This window comes from Dama dama, chromosome 31 (assembly GCF_033118175.1).
Source record: "Dama dama isolate Ldn47 chromosome 31, ASM3311817v1, whole genome shotgun sequence".
NCBI lineage: Eukaryota > Metazoa > Chordata > Mammalia > Artiodactyla > Cervidae > Dama > Dama dama.
In genome coordinates, this window is record NC_083711.1 from 9,569,289 (window position 1) to 9,588,212 (window position 18,924).

Genomic DNA, 18,924 nt, shown 5'->3' on the forward strand with positions numbered 1-18,924 from the left:
AGTGAAGGCTCGGACTTCCTGTTAACTCCATGATAGTTAATCTCTCAAGAGCCCACTGTTGTACTTCTTTTTATCTCCACGACTTGCCTGTGTCCTTGTTCTGCACATATTTTAGATGTTCCATAACCAGGAAGCCCCGGGAGCTTCATAAGAACACTCCCAATTGTGGAATTTTATTCAAAAGAGCAAGAGAAACTAAGTCATTCATAAGCTTGTTTGAAAATAGAGATTTAAACCTGCCCCTCTTTCTGGCTGCACTCTGTAGCTTATGGGGTCGTAATTCCCTGACCGGGGATTGAACCTGCACCCTGGCAGTGAAAGTGCAGAGTCCTATCCACAGGACCACCAGGGCAGTCCCTAACGGTTCTGTTGCATAGGTGAGGACACAGAGAATCGGGGCATTAAGCGATGCTCTGGTTACTGGTAGTCTCGTGTCCAGACCCCATCCTGAGCCTCTCCTGGGGCCTGTTAAGATTTGCCTCGTTAGAATGAAAGATGTTCCTGTCACCTGGGAGATTCTGAGGGATTCAGGATCTCCATGTGAGACGCTCCTCTCACCCCCATCACTCAGAAAATTGCAAGGGTTTTAGGAGCTCTGTGCCAGGAACGGGGCAACAACCAAACCTTTCCATCTTCTGCCACAGTATTACAAAGCAAAAGCAAGAACAGGCTTAGAAGAAACACAGCATGTGCTGTAAACAGAATCTTTGCTGCTGGGAGTCCCAAGGCTGACCTGCTCTGTACTTCTGTCTTGGTGCCGACCTCAGCGTCTCATCTGCAAGTTTGCTCCTTCCTCAAAAGGATGCACTCCTGTCTCCCCAGCTGGTCTCATGGGGCTGCACTAAGAAGTACTGTAAAGTGCTCGGAGACGGTCAGAGACGACAGAAAATCTCAAAAGTTATCTGTAGTTTCTTGTGGTTCCAGCAACCCCCTGTTTGTTCAACTTTAAAAAAGAAAATTTTAATTTTCTAACAAACAAACAAAAAAACCCACAGTTGACCCATTCTCCCCAGTCCCTCGATCCCCATATCTGACAGCTACCTATCTGCTCTCTGTGAGGTTTTTTTAAAAAAATCATTATTATTTTATTTGTTTATCTTGTTCAGATTCCACATATCAGAGCATTTTTAAGTTTTGATTGGTATTTCTCTTTTTTGTGAGCTTTTGTTTTTGAATTATTATTGCTGTCGTTCAGTCACTAACTCATGTCCACGTCTTTGCGACCCCATGGACTGCAGCTCGCTGGGTTCCTCTGTCCTCCACTATCTCCCAGAGTTTGCTCAGATTCGTGTCCATTGAGTTGGTGATGCCATCCAACCATCTCATCTTCTGTCATCCCCTTCTCCATTTGCCTTCAGTCTTTCCCAGCATCAGGGTCTTTTCCAGTGAGTCAGCTCTTCACATCAGGTGGCTAAAGTATTGGAGCTTCCACATCAGTCCTTCCAATGAATATTCAGGGTTGATTTCCTTTAGGATTGACTGGTTTGATCTCCTTGCTGTACAAGGGACTCTCAAGAGTCTTCTCTAGCACCACAGTTCTACCAAGTGTTTAATTTAAAATGTTTTCTGAGTTGCTGTTAATATGAGGCATGTGATATTGTCCAGTTTTTACCCTGTAGTTGCTACTAAGGCTTATGAAGCTTGGCTGGTGATTAAGTGTCTTTGAAACCCTCATAGACTTCTGCTGAAGACGCAGGGAAGACCATGGTGCGGGAGCTTGTTCATAACTTCCTGATGGATCTATGCTGTTCGCTCAAGCATGGAATTAATTTTTACGACGCATCTCTCGGTACCTTCGGCAGGTAAGGCTAGAGCCTGTGTGCATCCTGAGTGTGAGTTCTCAGAGGTCATCACATCCATGGCTTCCCGTGGAAATCTGTTAAGTGATGGAAGTGTAAGGAAGTTCTAAGGGGTTAGAACTAGCGTTTTAGATGTTACCTGACTCATTTTTGGGATGAACTTGAAACAGGAACCGTTTCGTTGTGTGCTCTCAGGGCGGAGTCTCAGGGGAGTGTCTGAGGTGTCCCACCCAGAAGGGTGCTGTGTCCACTTGGGGACAGTGCGCCAGATGGATCTGAGAATAAATCCAGAGACAAGGGGCCCTCCTGGGGGCCTCCCCACAGTGCTTGGTGACTACTGTTGTTACCCCAGTTTTGCAAATGAGGGAAAGGGGCCCACAGAGGTCAGGTCACTCACCCTGTAAGTGGCGGAGCTCAGGTTGGAACCTGGGAGGTCTTGGTTCCCAGCCCACACTCTTGATGGCCACACAATCCCCCTCTCCCCAGAGCCAGCTGCTAGTGACTCAGGCTTTCACAGTTTTCTTCTTGCCTTTTATTTCATATTGCACCATCATGAGACCATTTCACTAGTGAGGAATCATGAAGTCCACAGCTAATGGTTTCAATTACGTTCTTTTGGACATTCTCTTTAGAGACAGAAACCTATAATATGTATCTGTGTTAATTTTTAAACCAAAATACCCTACTGTTAGATATATTGTTCATCAGTCTGCTTTTTTCCCATTTGACAGTAAAAATGTTGGATATGTTTTCTGGTCATCATGAGTGACCCTTAGTTTTATCTCCTTGACATTTTATTATAAGAATAGAGTTGGCCCCCCCCACCAAAAAAAAAAAAAGAGGCTCAAGAATAGAGTTGGTTTGCTTTGGTTTCCACCAGTCAGGCAGTGACTGATTCCCTCATAATGGGATTAACCTAGTGAGAATTTTTCTCCCTGTTTGTGGCTTTGAACTTGTTTCGATTCTGTAGTTATTATGCATTAACTTGCCATGTTATTTCTAAGTCTTTCAACTTTGTTTTGGTGATATTGTAGCTTTTCTGTCATCAGTGAGAGAAAACTTGTTTTCTTGCTGAGATGTAAGAGCAGACTTTTATAGTATAATATCAACATGCTGAAAAATGCCTTTTTCCTGTGAAGGAGACCCATAAAGTAGATGATCATTTCATGAGCATATTGAATCAACTTGTGGTCGTGGGTCTGTTTAAATAAGCTGTGGTTTATGTAAAATTTTTCAGCCATGGGCCAAAGGCAAATATTTGTGCTTAGGAGAGAGGAAAGGGGTTTTGTTCGTGGGGTGTTAATGGAAAGCTTTGAGAAAATTGAAATGCCTGGCTTCCCAGTGGTCGTCAAGCTCCCTTGTGTCCTGCTGGTCTCCGTGCAGACGTCACCACGTCAGAGAGGCCTTCCCTGGCAACCCTCCACGAAGAGAGACCTTCCACTCTCACTGTCCTTTTGCCTGACCCTTGATTCTGATGGCAACTTGTCACCACTTGGCATATTTGTTTGCTTGTTCATTATCTGATAGGCAGGAATCGGTGAGAAGAGAGGCTAGTCTGTTTTGTTTTGTTTCTATTTCATTTCTGCCTGTGCTGGTCTTTGTTGCTGCGTGCGGGCTTTCTCCAGTAGTGGTGCATGGGCTCCTCATTGCGGGGTCTTGTGGAGCTTGGGCTCTTCAGTACAAGAGCTTCAGTAGTTGTGGTGCAGGGGCTCAGTTGCTCCATGGCATTTGGGACCTTCCGGGACCAGGGATCAAACCCACGTCCCCTGCGTTGACAGGCCAGTTCTTGCCCACTGGGCCACCAAAGAGGGCCTGGCTAGTCCGTCCTGAACCCCCAGAGTCTAGGACAGCGCACATGGAGAGGCATTTCAGCGAGGCCAGGGCTGGCCGACGTTTCCCCTAAAGGCCCAGGTAGTTAGTTATGGCAGACTCCGTGTGCCATGCTGTCCCTACTGTGGCCACTCAGCCCTGCCATTGTGGTGCCCCAGCAGCCACGACATGAATAAACAAGTGGGTGTAACCAAGTTTCAATAAAGCTTTATTGACAAAGGCAGGTGGCGGGCCAGAGCTTGCTGAGCCCTGCCGTGGAGGTTCAGAGAGCAGTTTCTGGAGCGCCTCAGAGACCTCAGCAGGTTATTGCTCTTCTTTGCCAGTATTACCTCATCTGTTTAAAAAATAAAAAAGAGAGAGAGATACAATTAGCACCCACCTCAGAGAGCGTGTGGTAACTGCTTAGAGCAGTATCTGGCACATGCTGCAAATTCTGTAAATATTGTTCATTTTATTACATCATTGATTAAAATTGTGTGTGTGTGCGCACACCATATTTTTGGCATGCTTTGCAAATTTAACATTCCGTGCATTTGAAAGCACAAAGTGTGTTTTGCTCATGAAATTTTCCTGTTAAGACTGTTAAGCTTTTTAAAGGGTAGCCTTCTAATCAAAATTACTCTCTAATTCAAATTTTGAAAAATCTTTATTATCTGTAAAGTACCATATTGCATTTTAGTTTTGGTCAGTTTATAAGGGGCTACAAAGCCAATGGTCCCACAAGCCATCGTCCTGGATATTATCACTTCCAGGGACAAGCTTGATATGAAAATGTATGTGGGGGTAAAACCTGCTTGACCACATAGATCCTGGGCTAGGTGCCCAGGTTTGTGCAGGTTTTAAGTCTGTAAGTTTTCCTGTTTTTATCATCGTATATCTTTGAAAACTGCCCACTTTGAGACAAGTTTCGACTGTTTTCATACAGTAGTTTCCCGCTGCCCTCTTCTGTTAGCTTATTTTGGCTGCTTAGAAATTTGAAATAAGCTAGAAACAGAGGAAACAGAAGACCTGCAGAAGGACCCTGTGCCACTTGGTTAAGTTCTAGAAATAATTTTGTGGCACTCTGGACTGTGGCATTTCATGAGCACTTCATGGGGAAAAAGTGTAATATTTTTCACATTTTATTTTTGCCGCGTCTCCGCGGCCACACACAGGCTTTCTCTGGCTATGGGTGAGGGCTCCGGCCGCAGCGGCTTCTCCTGCACGGCATGGGCTCTGGGGCGCAGGGTTAGGAGCTGTGGTACACAGGCTTAGCTGCTCTGCGGCAGGTGGGATCTTCCCGGACCAGGGACCGAACCCATGTGTCCTGCATTGGCAGATGGATTCTTTACCACTGAGCTGCCAGGGAGACCCAGTGTAATCTTTTTAAAGGAAAATGCATGCCTCTGCATTTTTTACTTAATGTGCACATGCGTCTTCATATATGTGCTTTTTCATGTGTAGTTGGAGGAAGTGAAAGTGAAAGTTGCTCAGTGGTGTCCAATTCTTTGTAACCCCATGGACTATACAGTCCATGGAATTTTCCAGGCCAGGATACTGGAGTGGGTAGCCTTTCCCTTTTCCAGGGGATCTTCCCAACCCAGGGATCGAACCCAGGTCTCCCGCATTGCAGGTGGATTCTTTACCAATTGAGCCACCAGGGAAGCCCAAAAATACTAGAGTGGGAGGCCTATCCCTTCTCCAGGGGATCTTCCCGACCCAGGAGTTGAACCAGGGTCTCCTGCATTGCAGGTGGGTTCTTTACCATCTGAGCTATCAGGGAAACTCGTAGTTGGAGGAAAGAGGTCAGTAAAATCTCAAAAGGAAATTTTAAAATTGCTTTTATGCTGTGTGTTCAGAGAGAAAGGGTTTCTTTGTTTTCTCTGAAAGTCAGTTGAACTTGAGGGATGGAAGGAGAGGTGGGAAACAGAACAAAAGAGAGACCTTTTTTAGCTATTCAAAAGTAGGGGAGTGAGACTGCCCTGGTGGTCCAGTGGTTAAGACTCTGTGCTTCCAACGCAGTGGGCACGGATTTGGTCCCTGGTGGGGGAAGTCCCGCAGGCCGAAGAAGTAGAGGAGTGAAGTTCAGGCCCTTTGGTGGAGAGCAGGAACCCCACAGACCATGAGAACATCTCACTCTATGCTGTGAGGGAAACTGACCAGAAGTGAAATTTTCCCATCGCTGCATCACAACGTAAAACGCTGTGTTTACTGGTGGGTTCCGAGGACCTGCCCCATCATCCTGAGTGCTCAGTGTCCTGCTCACCCCTCTCTCTTCTGTCTCTCTGTGACAGAGGAGGAAACCTGACTCTCCTGCACTTCCTGCTGGGTTTGAAAACCGCGGCGGATGACGAGCTGGTCGCCGAACTGGTGGTGAACATTCTCAAAGTGTGCCCGGACCTACTGAACAAGTACTTCAAGGAAGTGACGTTTTCCTTTCTCCCAAGGGCGAAGTCCACTTGGTCAAATAACATCAGGCTGCTAAACAAGGTGATGACCACTGCATTTCGAAGTCTGCCTCATGGGGTCGTGGGTGAAGTGTGAGGAGTTGGGGAGGTGAGGATGGGAGGTTGGGTGACATCCTGATAAACTGCAGGATGAGAAACTTCTTTCAGCGGTTCTTCCAGGATATTTTTGTTGTTGTTCAGTCACTCAGTTGTGTCCGAGTCTACGACCCCATGGACTGCAGCACCCCAGGCTTCCCTGTCCTTCACCATCTCCCCGAGTTTGTTCAAACTCATGTCAATTGAGTCCGTGATGCCATCCAACCATCTCATCCTCTGTTGTCCCCCTTCTCCTCTTGCCCTCAGTCTTTCCCAGCATCAGCGTCTTTTCCAGTGAGTTGGCTCTTCGCATCAGGTGGCCAAAGTATTGGAGCTTTAAGCTTCAGCATCAGTCCTAGATGATGTTAATTCGGTGTCTTTTTCCTCTCAGGACATTTTACTTTTCACTAAGCTGCATTCTGAGGTTTATGCTGCTGAATCTGTTGAGCCAATTTCACCTTCTTCATCCATATTTCTCTTTGAGTGTGATCTCGATGAGCTTAGCCACAGTTGGGCTTGAATTAGCAAAATGCCTGACCTTGAAATGCAGGCCAAGGAGCACAGCTATTTAAAGATTGCTATTTCAAGTTCTTAGAACAGCTTGAAATAAGCTGTGTCTTAGTGGTCTGTCTTGTGGATATAATGAATTTCCATCTGATCACGGGTGTCAGCCTCCCCTTGTTTACCAGTGGAAGTACCTGCTACAAGTCCTTCCATTCACCATCGTCCCTTCTCTCAGCCTTACGGTCTGCCTCATGGTAACATGGGGCTTCCCAAGTGGCTCAGAGGGTAAGGAACCCTCCTGCCAATGCAGGAGATGCAGGAAACTCAGGTTTGATCCCTGGGTGGGGAAGACGCCCTGGAGAAGGAAATGGTAACCCAGTCCAATATTCCTGCCTGGAGGATCCCATGGACAGAGAGCCTGGCGGGCTACAGTCCACAGGGTCGCAGAGTCGGAGATGACTGAATGACTGAGCACGCAGTGATAACACAGCTGGAATTGTTTTCTTGTGCCTTGACTTGGGCGTGGGGTTACCTGCAAAACAAACTCAGTCCATCATTTTCCTTGAGCGCCTGTGTGTGCAGCCCCCCGTGTGCTGGGACAGGAAGGAGGCACTCTGCCCCCCACTTTGGTGATGGTGTGGCCGTGGCCACCCCTGCTGGGCGCCCCCTGGCTGCTCCCTGGAGTGGGACGGGGAGGGGCAGGTACACAGCTGCTGCCAGGCTGGATGGTCGTCCTGCAGTCTCTAGGACTCTCTAGTCTCCAGGCTAGAGTCTGCCTTCTAGCCTTGCAGTCCGAGGGAGGTCTTTATCTTGATATAAAATATCCCATCCGCAACGGGTTGTCATGAAGTCCTAAAAAGCCGACATAATTTGCCAGGTGCCGTAACTGGGGAGAAGTCATCCCGTGGTGACTTGTTTGCCATCCAGAGGCTTTAACAGGCTCTCCAGACCCACCGGTCAAGCTCTGCTTTGACGGTCACTGCCCCCAGTAGAAGTCTTGCCACCTGCCTGGTCTCTAACCATTCCAGACCCTGTTCCCTGTGGTGAGCCTTGGGCCTTTGTTACTGTCATTGTTTCCCCAGAGTGGCTTCACTCTTGGGCGCCTCCTGTTAGACTCAGGTTTGGAAGTTAACTTCTCTGTCATCCCTTTCCTAGATCTACGCTGCCCAGCCGGACATCTCCCGGGCGTTTCAGACCCGAGAGTTCATCCCACTGCCCCGGCTCCTGGCCATGGTGATGGTGACCACCGCGCCCCTGGTGTGCAACAAGATCATGTTCACGCAGGCGCTGAATGTGAGTGGGGGCCCTGCTCCAGACCCTCCCACTCGCCCCCCTGGCCCTGCCGGCCACTCTGTTGAGAATACCAGCCTACGTGTATTGGGTCATCTTATGTCAGAGCTTCCGAGGTTTTCCGTGTGTCCACTCGCCTGGGGCCAGGGGACCCTGGGGCCCAAGTCACTGCCTGCCTGGCTGCAGCGCTGAGCTGGGGCCGCGGGGTCCTGTGTGTCTCTGGGCCTTTGTCAGTGGGGGGCAAGGGGAGCAGGGGGTACAGTCAGAGGAGGGGATGTGTGCTCAGCCCAGTGTCACACATTGAAGTCTCATTACTTGAGGATCTTTGGACAGAGCGGGCCTGCCATTTGCCTAGCAAATCCTTTCTTCTGAGCTTTAAACGAATAGTGCTAACTTTTCTGGGGAACATTGACTTTGAGGACCAGCTGTTTCAGGAGTTTGGGGAGGATGTGTTCATGGAAAAACTTGATCCTTAGATTCTGTGTCATTCTTTAACATAAAGCTCCGAGTCCCAGCAGAAGCCACACTGTGAAGGACCCATGCCTTCTTCACTGTAGCATCATGGCCTTAGCCAAACCTGCCATGAGTCGTTAGCACACGGATCCTGGGTTTCCCAGGTGGTGCTAGTGGTAAAGAACCCGCCTGCCAATGCAGAACCCATAAGTAGACGTGGCTTCAATCCCTGGGCCGAGGAGATTCTCTGGAGGAGGGCATGGTAATGCCCTCTAGTATTCATGCCTGGAGAATCCCATGGACAGAGGAGCCTGGCTGGCTATGGTCCTTAGGGTCACAAAGAGTCAGACACGAAGCAAATTAGCACGCATGCATACACACACGGGTTCTGGGTCCTGCCAGCCCCTCATAAACCTGGGTTGCCTCAGGATCCACCCAGCAGAGGCCAGGTGTTCAGAGCGGTGCAGGGCTTAGGGTTTCCTCAGGGCAGGTAGAGTCCCCGTGTTTCAGGCAGGCTGGTTGGGGTGTGAGCACGGAGGACCAGGGTCCACTGCAGTGGGTCACAGAGTGGGGGTTGGACCCGGTGTCCATGGGGCAGCTGCTGTAAAGTGGCCCCAACTCCTCGGATTGTACTGTGGGATAAGAGTTTTTTTTGCGCCCGTCCAGGGATGGTGCTGAGAATGAGCAATGGGGCATGCGGAGTGGACAGAAGAGGCCTGGGTGGGACCAGGCAGGTTGCTCTGGTGGCCAAATCCCAGAACCAGAGTTAGGATGCAGTGAGCGTGCCCGTTTGTTTTGTGAGGCACAATATAGTTTATCCCAAGAGACTCGCAAGAAAGTCGAGAGGGGGTGTCTGACGCTGCCTCTTGCAGGTGGGAGGTGATGGCTGACTGCATTTCCTCTCTGCTTTGAGCCGACCCTGGTCTGTCCCCGGCGGCCTGGGATGTCAAAGGCTGTCTCGCTCCCAGGACAGTTTATGCCCCGGGTGGGGTGGCCTCGGGCTGGGGGAGAGGACACGTCCTCCTGTGCAGGCCCAGGGCCAGCGAAAGGGAAGCTGAGGCTCTGCCCCCGTTTGTGGCCCTTTCGCAGCTGCGCCTGTGTTCACGTGAGTGACGCCAGCGAAGGGTGTGTCTCGGGGGTAGAGTTAGGAGTGTGTGTGTGCGGGCTGTCAATGACGTTTTCCTTCTATTCATTACAGTTTTATCTATGAAATTTTAATAGCGTAGATTTTAGAACCAGAAAGAAGAGAGTGAGCTCGTTTTACAAACGGGAAATTAGAAGGCTTTTCAGAGACAAGGCCTCAGGCTGTTGGCCAAGCTTTGTGCTCCAAGCTGGTGATATACATGTTGAACGCTCATTTCGGTCCTGCCTTTGAAATGATGACAGGGGGAGTGGTTATTGGTTCAGGGAATTTAACGGAGCCCTTCTTGAATGTACAATGTCCATATAAAATGAGACACCAACTGATTGGGATGCTGGGGGCCTGGGGTGTTACTAGACGGAAGGTCCATCAGAAAACCTTGTTAATTCTACTTGACTCTTAAGCTGCAGTATCCCACCCGGTGCTCCCTGGACTTCTCTGTCCCTGGGGGTCCCTGGGGGCGGATGGCAGTGGGCTGGCCTGGGCCTGTGACGGAATGTGTCTCCCGAGTGCCCAGGAGATGTCCCCGCTCCTGCTGGCCCCGGGGCCTTGCCTGCCCCTTGGTGGTGCTGGCACAGGCTCTTGACCCTTGCTCAGTCTCTGCAGCGAGTGAGGGCGTGGAAGGTCCTCCTGCCTGTCATCCGAATCCAAGCAGAGAGTCCGGGTGTGGGCGGCCTGGGGTGGGGCTCCGGGAGCTTAGAGGGGGCTGTGCAGACCCAGTGCCTGGTACCTTTGCTTTTCATCTCCATCCGATGAGAAGTGCTTCTTCAGGGGCTGGTCAGGTCCTGGTGGGGCCTCGGCTGCGTTGACACGGATTGTCTGTGTGAACCCAGCAGTTGTCAGAGCAGACTTATCAGAGTCCTCCTTTAGTGACCAGCCTCCCGGCATCTGCTGAGGTCAGGTCTGCAGGAGGTCAAGTGGGCAGAGGCCAGCGGGCCCCCAGGGAAGGCCCGGGTGCTCTGGGTCCACCAGGGCCATCCAAAGACGTTTGTGGACTCAACTCTTTGTTTTCTTCCAGTTGGACAGCGTATCCGTGAAACACACAGCTTTATCCCTCGTTGCCGTCATTTTGAAGAGAGCCTTCAAGACCATCGAGCACTGCCTGAATAAAGAGGCCTGGCGGGAGTCGGGCGTCTACACAGCTGCCATGATGGAAGACTTCGTGCAGCTGTTCAGAGAAGCTCTGAGCAAGGTAGGCCCGGAGCCAGGCCTGGCCTCTCCTCAAAGGGGGCACAGCAGCTGAGAGAGACGAGCTCGGGGGCGCAGACGGTGGGGGTGAGGCGATGGGAAGTGGGGGGGCCCGGGGACCTCTGGTCTTCATAGGAACCGTTGCACTGCTTCGCTCCCCACTGCTGCACCCCGGCCGGGCTGGGGCCTGCTCCCTCCTCCCCTGGTCTGATGAGCAGGGAGGCTGGGCGTCCGTGGCCTGGCTGACCTCCCAGAAGAGCCGTCCGCGGGCTTGCTGGGCAGGGTGCCCCCAGCCGGTCCTAAGGGGGAATTTCTTAGTTCCCAACGTTGGCTCTGGTGAGCGAGTCTTTAGGGGTGTCTTTTAATGATCAGTACTTGTGTTTTCATCCGACGGACGGAGGAGCTCGGTGGGCGACAGTCCATGGGGTCGCAGAGTTGGACACAAACTGAGCGCCTGAGCACACACTTGTGTGCTCACCAGATCCTTACCGGGCTCAGCTCGGGGACTTACACCCCAGAACAGAGCTCCCAGAGGCCAGGGTCTCTCCCTTACACACTCTCGCGTGCTGGCCCCCTCCCCCCTCCCCCGTTCTTGGCTTCTCATCATCAGTGGGATCACTTTGTTTCTCTTCTCTCCATGTGACTGATTTTTTGTTTGTTTGTTTCTTTGTGTCCTTTCAGATTTTACCAGACCTGAATGCCATCATCTGGGTCTGGCAGTCTCTGAGGAAGCAGGATTCAGAACAGGACGATGAGAAAGGAAAGAAAAAGGCCAGCAGGACTGCTGCTCCCTGTGTGGCTCCTGAGAGCGGTGAGGGCTGGCTCACCACCACGGGCCCAGGCAGGCTGGCATACCACGGGCCCGGGCAGCCCTGGAACCTCCTCTCCCGGGGAGCTTGTGAAGGCCTCTCTGACTCTGAAAGGATCCTGTGTCCTTTTTGGCTTAGTGAGAAGAAGGAGCCTGCATTGTCCTTTGAGTTTTAACATCTATTAGAAATGTGCCCAAGCTTTATGCAAGCACCATGTGCATCTCTCCACCCTTGCGTGATGGATGCTGTGTGCTCTGGCCCTTTGGCGAGGGGAGGGTGGAGGAGGGGTAGGACATCTTTTGTTCTGCCGGTAGGACCTCACCCCCGGCTGGTAAGATGCATTGCTCAGGCCTTGGCACTGGCGAGGCATGGTGCCTTGTGTCTTGTGTCTCTGTCCTGCTTAATCCTTCTCTCGGCTCTGTGCGGGGTAGGCCCTGCTCTGTGTCCCCACTTGTTCAGACGAGGACCCTGAAGCACAGAGAGCCCGAGTAGCTTTACCCTGCCCGGGGTCACAGCAGTGAAGTGGGGATTTAGACCCAGCCTGTTTGAGCAGTCTTGACTTCTTCACCACGTTGACTCCCTAAATCTCGCTCCGCGGGCATCTGTCTGCTGCCTCGGTGTTCCGCGTGCAGTAGACCGTGATGGGATTGCTCACTGATTGAGGACAGAGAACGAGGGTGTTTCCTGATTCACACTGTTTAATTCTGATTCAGATGACGCAGAAACCATTCTTCTGAAAGCCGTGCTGCTCCAGGTCATCTGCCTCTACCAGAAAGTGGTCCCGCACGTGGTCACGCAGTACAACTTTGACTTCAGCAAGCTCCTGAAAGGTGCGTCCTGAGCGACGGCAGGCGCCCCTCCGCTGGGCCTGCCCGTGGGGGTGAAGGGGCCGCAGATAAACCGAGTCCCTAGGGCAGAGGACCAGGAAGGCGGGTGGGCGGTCTGGCCGGCTTGCGTGATCCGCTGGCCTGGTTGTTTTCATCTGGATCAGTGCTGGTCTTCTTTACAGAAATGTCAGATCAACACTTGACAGCATCAGGAGAGAGAAGGGAGAAGCCAGCCAGGCTGAGTTGCCTGCCGGGGGTGATCGTAGATGAGATTGCGTGCTAAGTCGCTTCAGTTGTGTCCGACTCTTTGCAGCCCCGTGGGCTGTAGCCCGCCAGGCTTCTCTGTCCATGGGATTCCTCAGGCAAGAATACTGGAGTGGGTTACCATGGCCGCCTCCAGGGGATCTTCCCAACCCAGGGATCGACCCCATGTCTCTTATGTCTCCTGCATTGGCAAGTGGGTTCTTTACCACTAGCGCCACCTGGGAAGCCATATAGATTATGTGATGTTGATCCTGTATCTTCTTTTCAAAGGAAGAGGGGTACAGAAATGAGAGCCCCTGAGAAGGAGGTCCCGTTTGTGCACACACACTTCTGACAGAGTTACTCAGATTTGACTCAGTGAGTCAGGTTCCAACCACATCTTATAGAAGTAACATCATGCTTATCCAGCCACGTTTCCTTGATGGAAAAGTTTCTCTACTAAAACTGACTTCATAACTGAGCCGACAGAGGAAAACTTGCAGAAATAATTAGTCTTGGAGTTTATCTAAGCTATTGAAATAGTCCTATTCAAAAAGCTACAATTAAGCTTTTGATGGTCTGGAGGCAGAAAGATTTCTTGCTGTGAGAAGACGAGATTTTCTAGAACGTGGCCATTGAGTGTTTACTCATCACATCCTTCCCAAGTAAAGGGTTAACCCAGAAATGAGGCCGGGGCTGAGTATGGGCGCCTCAGTATGGGCGGCCACAGGCTGAGCATGAGATGCTAGCCGTGCTGGGAGCAAGGCCCGTGTCCCCCGCCAGGGGTCGCACTGACAGGAGACCGTACGGAGGGCCATGTGCTGGGGGGCTTCCGGCTGTCGGAGGTGGTCAGTGCAGCCGCGTGCAGGGAAGGGCTTCCTGGGCCCAGCAGCGTCCCAGCTCTTGAGTGAAAGGTTTGGGGTGACCGCAGGTCAGGGGGGTTTGAGGCGTGTGGGCAGGAGAGTGGGCGCAGGGTGGGCCGAGCCCCACGCCCTTCCGCCTGTTTCCACCAACAGTTTCTCCTCAGATCCTCGTGCCCGGGGCATCGGTAGCCAGGCCGCTCCCTCCCCCTGACTTCTCATCTGTTTTCCTCTTGTCCGCCCACAGGAGTCATCTCAGAGGAGGGCCTGCGGGAGGAGGTGCCCCCGCTTCTGCAGCACCACATTCTCAAGGTGGCCCTGGAGCTGCCCGCCAGCAAGTTTCTGTGGTTAAAGGCCCAGGTAAGAGGCCGAGAGCCCGCCCTCTGGCCTTGGTTCCCCTGCAGAGGGGGTGGCTGTCTGGGAATTTCTAGTTGGAGTGCAATCCGGATGACCAGTTCCAGAGAAAGACATTCGTGGAGCAAAACCTTGGTGCAGAGGCCCGGTTTGTGAGCTAGGAATCGCTTTACAAGCAAATGAACGTGCTTAGCTGTCCTTACTGAAGAGGCATCGTTGCCGCGTACTGCGAGTTTTTGTGTTTTTTTACCAGGACTTTTACATTTTTCTGGTCCTTTTAAAACCTTTTTGGAAAGAAACAAAATACATTTCTTCTCTTTTGTCCTCATCCTGGAATGACTCAAGACAGAGCTGGAGATAGACCCCAGCAGGAGACGGCTGAGGCCAATGGAGAAGCGATCGCTGGTGCAGTTTTCTGTGCCTCTGATGATGTCTCCTGGCGCCTGCTGGAGAACATAATGGTGACTGATAGAGGGAACTCAGGATGCAAGAGATGTTTATCCGTGCACTTAAATACAGGAGGTGGTGTTGCTTCTGTCCAGGAAGGGAAAACGACCAGGTCAGATTAAGCGCTGTCAATGAGGGTGTATCTCAGTAGCTCAGATGACTTGTTGTCATGACTCAGGTCTTCATAAGCCTTTGTAAGGAACCATTAGTGTGGAATGTACGTTGGCACTATTGGAGGTGAAACTTCCAGAGAGGTGCGGGAACGCCATGACACTGGGGGCTCTGTGCTCCTCTGTCTCTAAGGCTCACCTGTGTCCTCCCCGAGAATAATTCTTATCCAGAACTCAGCGCCAGGCTTGGCACGAGTGTTCTACGTTCCTCTCTTTTACCACCACTCACAGACAAGGCAGCTAGAGCGCAGAGTGGTTAGGAGACTTTTGGGGGATCCAGGATGGGACCCGGGCAGTGTGGACCAGAACCTGCTCTCGACCCAGTGAAGTCACTGCCAGGACCGCAGAGAGATGATGTGCCTGGGGTGTTTAGTTTATCATCCCAGCTGACCCGGACCATTGAGGTCATGCTGATTTAGTTGGAAAGTGAGCAGAGAGGCCTCTAATCTTGAAAGACCTGGCATTAACATAGTAGTTTATAGCCTGTGCTTCTATTTTTGCTTTAATATGGGTCTGCTGGACTGTGAACGCCAGCTCCTCAGGGGCTCAGATCGGGGCTGCAGGGACTCTCTGGGAAGACACACGGTCTGGGTGGGGTCTGGAGCTCCATGTGCTCAGGGCCCAGGAGCCTCTGAGAGTCTGAATTGTGTATAAAGGGACCAGTTACATCAGCTCTGGCGTCTTGCTGAGATGCAGCGAGTACGATTAGGTGGGATCAGGTAGCTGTGGTTCCCCACCAGCCTCTGGCCGGGGCTGCATCTGCGCCAGGGCTCCCGGGCTTGAGTCCCACCTCAGTTGTTAAAACAGCCTGTTACCTCCTTATGTCTTGGTGTCACATGTGTGAAAAGGGGGTGACAGTCGTCCCCAGCTCAGGTTTTTCGGGAGGAGAAAGCGAGTCAGCATCTGTGAAGCACCTGAAGGGCTCTCTGCTTCCTGCTGTGACTCTGTTGTTACTGCTGCTGCTGTCGGGGGATAGGGGGCTGAACCTGCTGACTCCAGAGGTGCCTCGTGTCTGACGTCCCAGCAGGCTTGCCAAGGGGTGGTTGAGATGAGACGAGAGGCTAGAGAGAAGACTGGGCCTGTTGTATTTGTTCGCTCAGCAGCAGTGACCTCTGTTATGTTTATAACTTCCTGTCATTGAAACTCCAGGAAGGCCCAGATGCAGAAATCATTGGAGGCAAGCGATCGGTGTTTTACTTACTGATGAAAATGTTTGTGACCAGTGGCCATTCACAGCTCAAGTCATCAACCAAACTTCTGATTGTGAAGGTGAGCCTTTTCTATACCAGTTCCTAGTTCTGGAAGCATTTCACAGTCTTTCTTATAGTAGGGGCTTAGTCAACAGATGCTGAAATAAGAATGTATTAGGACTAATGTAATTTAAGGAGAGAGGGTTTTATGGCAGCTGTAATTTATTCTGTCTTCATCCGGTTGTGTTCCCAAGAGGCAGCCTGGTGAAATGGGGAAAGCCAGCACTTTGAACCCTGTCATGAGTGGCATGGGACCCATTGCTTAACCTCTCTGAACTTAGTTTTTCTGTGGCAAATAGGAATAACGAAGCTATAGAATTGCAGAAGAAATGATGCGTGATCAAGCAGTAGGCCATGCCCGGCACAGTCTGGGCTCAGTAAACATTAGATGGCCCGCCCTCTGGGCACCAGTTCAGTAGGCAGGGCCTCGGCCTCCATCTCCAGACTCAGCCCTCTCCAGGGCTTCAGCCTTTGACCCAGGCCATCATCACAGCCCAGGTGTCACCAAAGTTAGAGGAAGGAGATGAGTTTGTTGGTGTCTCTTCTTTCTTACACTTGACCTTGTTTTCCAGGGCTACTTTAGGTCTTAACTGCAGTGCTAGGAAATCCAGTTTCTTGGTTCTGCTTTGTCAGGGGGTTGAGCGGCAGGGGGGAGTTGCTATAAAAGTCAACTTCATTGTGTTTGGTAGTTTAGTCGCTCAGTCGTGTCCGACTCTCTGCGACCCCATGGACTTGGGCCCGCCGGGCTCCCCTGTCCAAGGGATTCTCCAGGCAAGAATACTGGAGTGGGTTGCCATTCCCAACCCAAGGATCAAGCCCAGGTCTCCTGCATTGCAGGCAGATTCATTAACTACCTGAACCACTGGAGAGAAGTTTAGGGCACAAAGATTTCACTCTTCATACAAGTGCCAGTTGTCTCACTGGCACTTGAACCTCGCATGAGCTGCCCGGAGGACGTGAACGTCTGGGGCTTGACCTCTGACCTCTGCACACCTGTGCGGGTGTGTGATCTCACAACCGCTCCCTGCATGTGGGTGGAGGGGCCTGCCAGGCTCTCCCTCGGTGTGGGGCTCGCGCTCCTGAGACACCCCGAGTTCTGTCATCCATCCGACCACATGGGACTGTTGCTTCACCAAGTCCTGCCTCGAAACACACTCTCCCTCCTTAGAGACGGCGGGGCTCCCGGTTCCCTCCTTAGAGACGGCAGGGCTCCCGGTTCCCTCCTTAGAGACGGCGGGGCTCCCGGCCCAGGCCTGGGTCCCCAGGGGCCACACTGAGGTGGCGTGGCCTGGCTGGTGCCCTCTCTTGAGGGCTCACACAGGCTGAGGCTTGAGTCCAGGCTGAAAGTCAGACTTGCCGGTGGCAGCTGGATGCTTCCCCTTTCTGTCGTTTAGGAGTCGAAGGGAAGGAATAATCGGCAAGACGAGGGGCTGCGTTCTCGGTGATGGAGCCCAGGGCCACCTCTCGTCGTGGCAGAGGGGAGTGCTGTTCCGAGGCATAGCTTATGGAGGAGAGCCAGATGGAACTTCGGCCCCCTGTGCTTCCCGGGGGCACAAGGAGCCCAAGACCACGGAAAGCGGGGTTCCGCCCTGATTGACCCCTGCTGTCTGCCTCCCAACAGATTCTGCGGGACACAGGCGTGTTTGAGCACACCTGGCCGGAGCTGGAGCTGTGGCTGGAGCACTTGGATGGCACGGCGGAGGAGAGCAAGGAGGCTGTGATTCAGTTTTTGGAACGCGTGAGCGCCTATTTCCCGTGTAGAGGAGCGTTCAGGACGGCGTACTCAGTGGTCCTTAGTGAATTTAAGGTGTTTCTTAGGCGATTGAGAGGCCCGTCTTCCTGGCTCACTTCCTAATTCTTGCTGAGACATCAGAAACTACTTAGTTTTAGCATCTGTAAAATGGGAATATATCACCGAGTGTTATTTAACTTCCCTTGGGGCACTCGTTTTCACAGGAGGGATTAGTGGTATACTAAAGTGAAAGTGAAGTCGCTCAGTCATGTCCGACTCTTTGTGACCCCGTGAGCTGTGGCCTGCCAGGCTCCTCCATCCATGGGATTTTCCAGGCAAGGATACTGGAGTCGGTTGCCATTTCCTTCTCCAGGGGATCTTCCCGACCCAGGGCTTGAACCCGGGTCTTCCGCACTACAGGCAGACTCTTTACAATCTGAGCCAGGGAAGCCCACAGTGGTATACTAAAATCAGTATTAAAAGCAATAGTCTAGTGTGAAAAGGAGATACTTTTTAAAAGCTCTACAGTAGAAAGTGTTTTTTTAAAAACTTGGCAGCAAAAGTATTGCTCTTACGGAGGCCTGTTAAGACTCTTGCTCTTCCCTTTATTTCACCTGTGACTTTAGGGGCACTTTTCATCCCACCTGTGACTGTCTAAACACTTCCCACTTGACTCTTCAATGCTCAGGTCCTCCTGACATTGGTGGCGAATCCGTATTCGTACACGGACAAGGCGTCTGACTTTGTCCAGGAAGCCAGCACCCTGCAGGCTGCCGGGACGCGGCAGGACGCCGATGATGCCAGCATTCCCATCTCCCACATCGATGGTAGGTGCCTTTCCCCAATGCTCCTTGGGCTTCTGAAGAGCCAGCCACGGTGGCGTGTTAGAGACAGATAGCAGAATGGCTCTGAAGCCTCGTGCAGAGGGCAGATGTCCCCTTTCTTTGCGATGGAGATCAGCCCCCTCTGGAATGGGAATCCCCTTGTTTGTTTCTGTAGCAGGAAATACGTTCAGGGCTTATTGGCTGCATTATTTTCATTTGCGCAGTGTTTACACTGTGCCAGGTGCTGCTCTAGGCTCTTTACAGATCCTAACTTGTGTAACCTCATAAACAACTCCAGAGTAGGCGGGTTGTCCTCATTTTATGTTTGGACAAGGCAGTTCGGGCGCAGAGAGGTTAAGCAGTCTGCTCCGCCTCACGCAGCAAGTACGTAGCAAAGTCAGGATCTGCCTCCAGACCCCCTGGCCCTAGTCTGTGCGTTAACCTTTTCACACTCTTGTTGCTCCTCAGATTTTGGCTTGTTTCCCTGACTATCCGGGTTACAGTTTCTGGGCTTTTCTCAATGTTTCCTGAGGAAACGTCAGCCCATTATCACCTGAGCGGATAAATCCTGCATTGTGTCAGAGATAAAGAAGATTTTTACAGACAATACCATATCTGTTTAGAATCAAACATTCATTAAGCACTTTCCCCCAAGAGAAGTTTAGCTTTTCTTTGTTCCCC

At 51.6% G+C, this 18,924-nt stretch overlaps 1 protein-coding gene across 1 annotated transcript in view; it reads left to right on the plus strand.

Annotated features, from left to right (window-relative positions):
- The window catches only part of URB1 (URB1 ribosome biogenesis homolog), a 74,405-nt gene that overhangs the window by 16,056 nt on the left and 39,425 nt on the right, over positions 1–18,924 (plus strand). The window contains exons 8-17 of the mRNA XM_061134408.1: positions 1,678–1,802; positions 5,903–6,098; positions 7,811–7,948; positions 10,558–10,731; positions 11,409–11,538; positions 12,250–12,366; positions 13,714–13,826; positions 15,587–15,706; positions 17,309–17,425; positions 18,108–18,246. Coding sequence (XP_060990391.1) covers positions 1,678–1,802; positions 5,903–6,098; positions 7,811–7,948; positions 10,558–10,731; positions 11,409–11,538; positions 12,250–12,366; positions 13,714–13,826; positions 15,587–15,706; positions 17,309–17,425; positions 18,108–18,246 — 1,369 coding nt within the window. The remainder of the gene's footprint in view (positions 1–1,677; positions 1,803–5,902; positions 6,099–7,810; positions 7,949–10,557; positions 10,732–11,408; positions 11,539–12,249; positions 12,367–13,713; positions 13,827–15,586; positions 15,707–17,308; positions 17,426–18,107; positions 18,247–18,924) is intronic.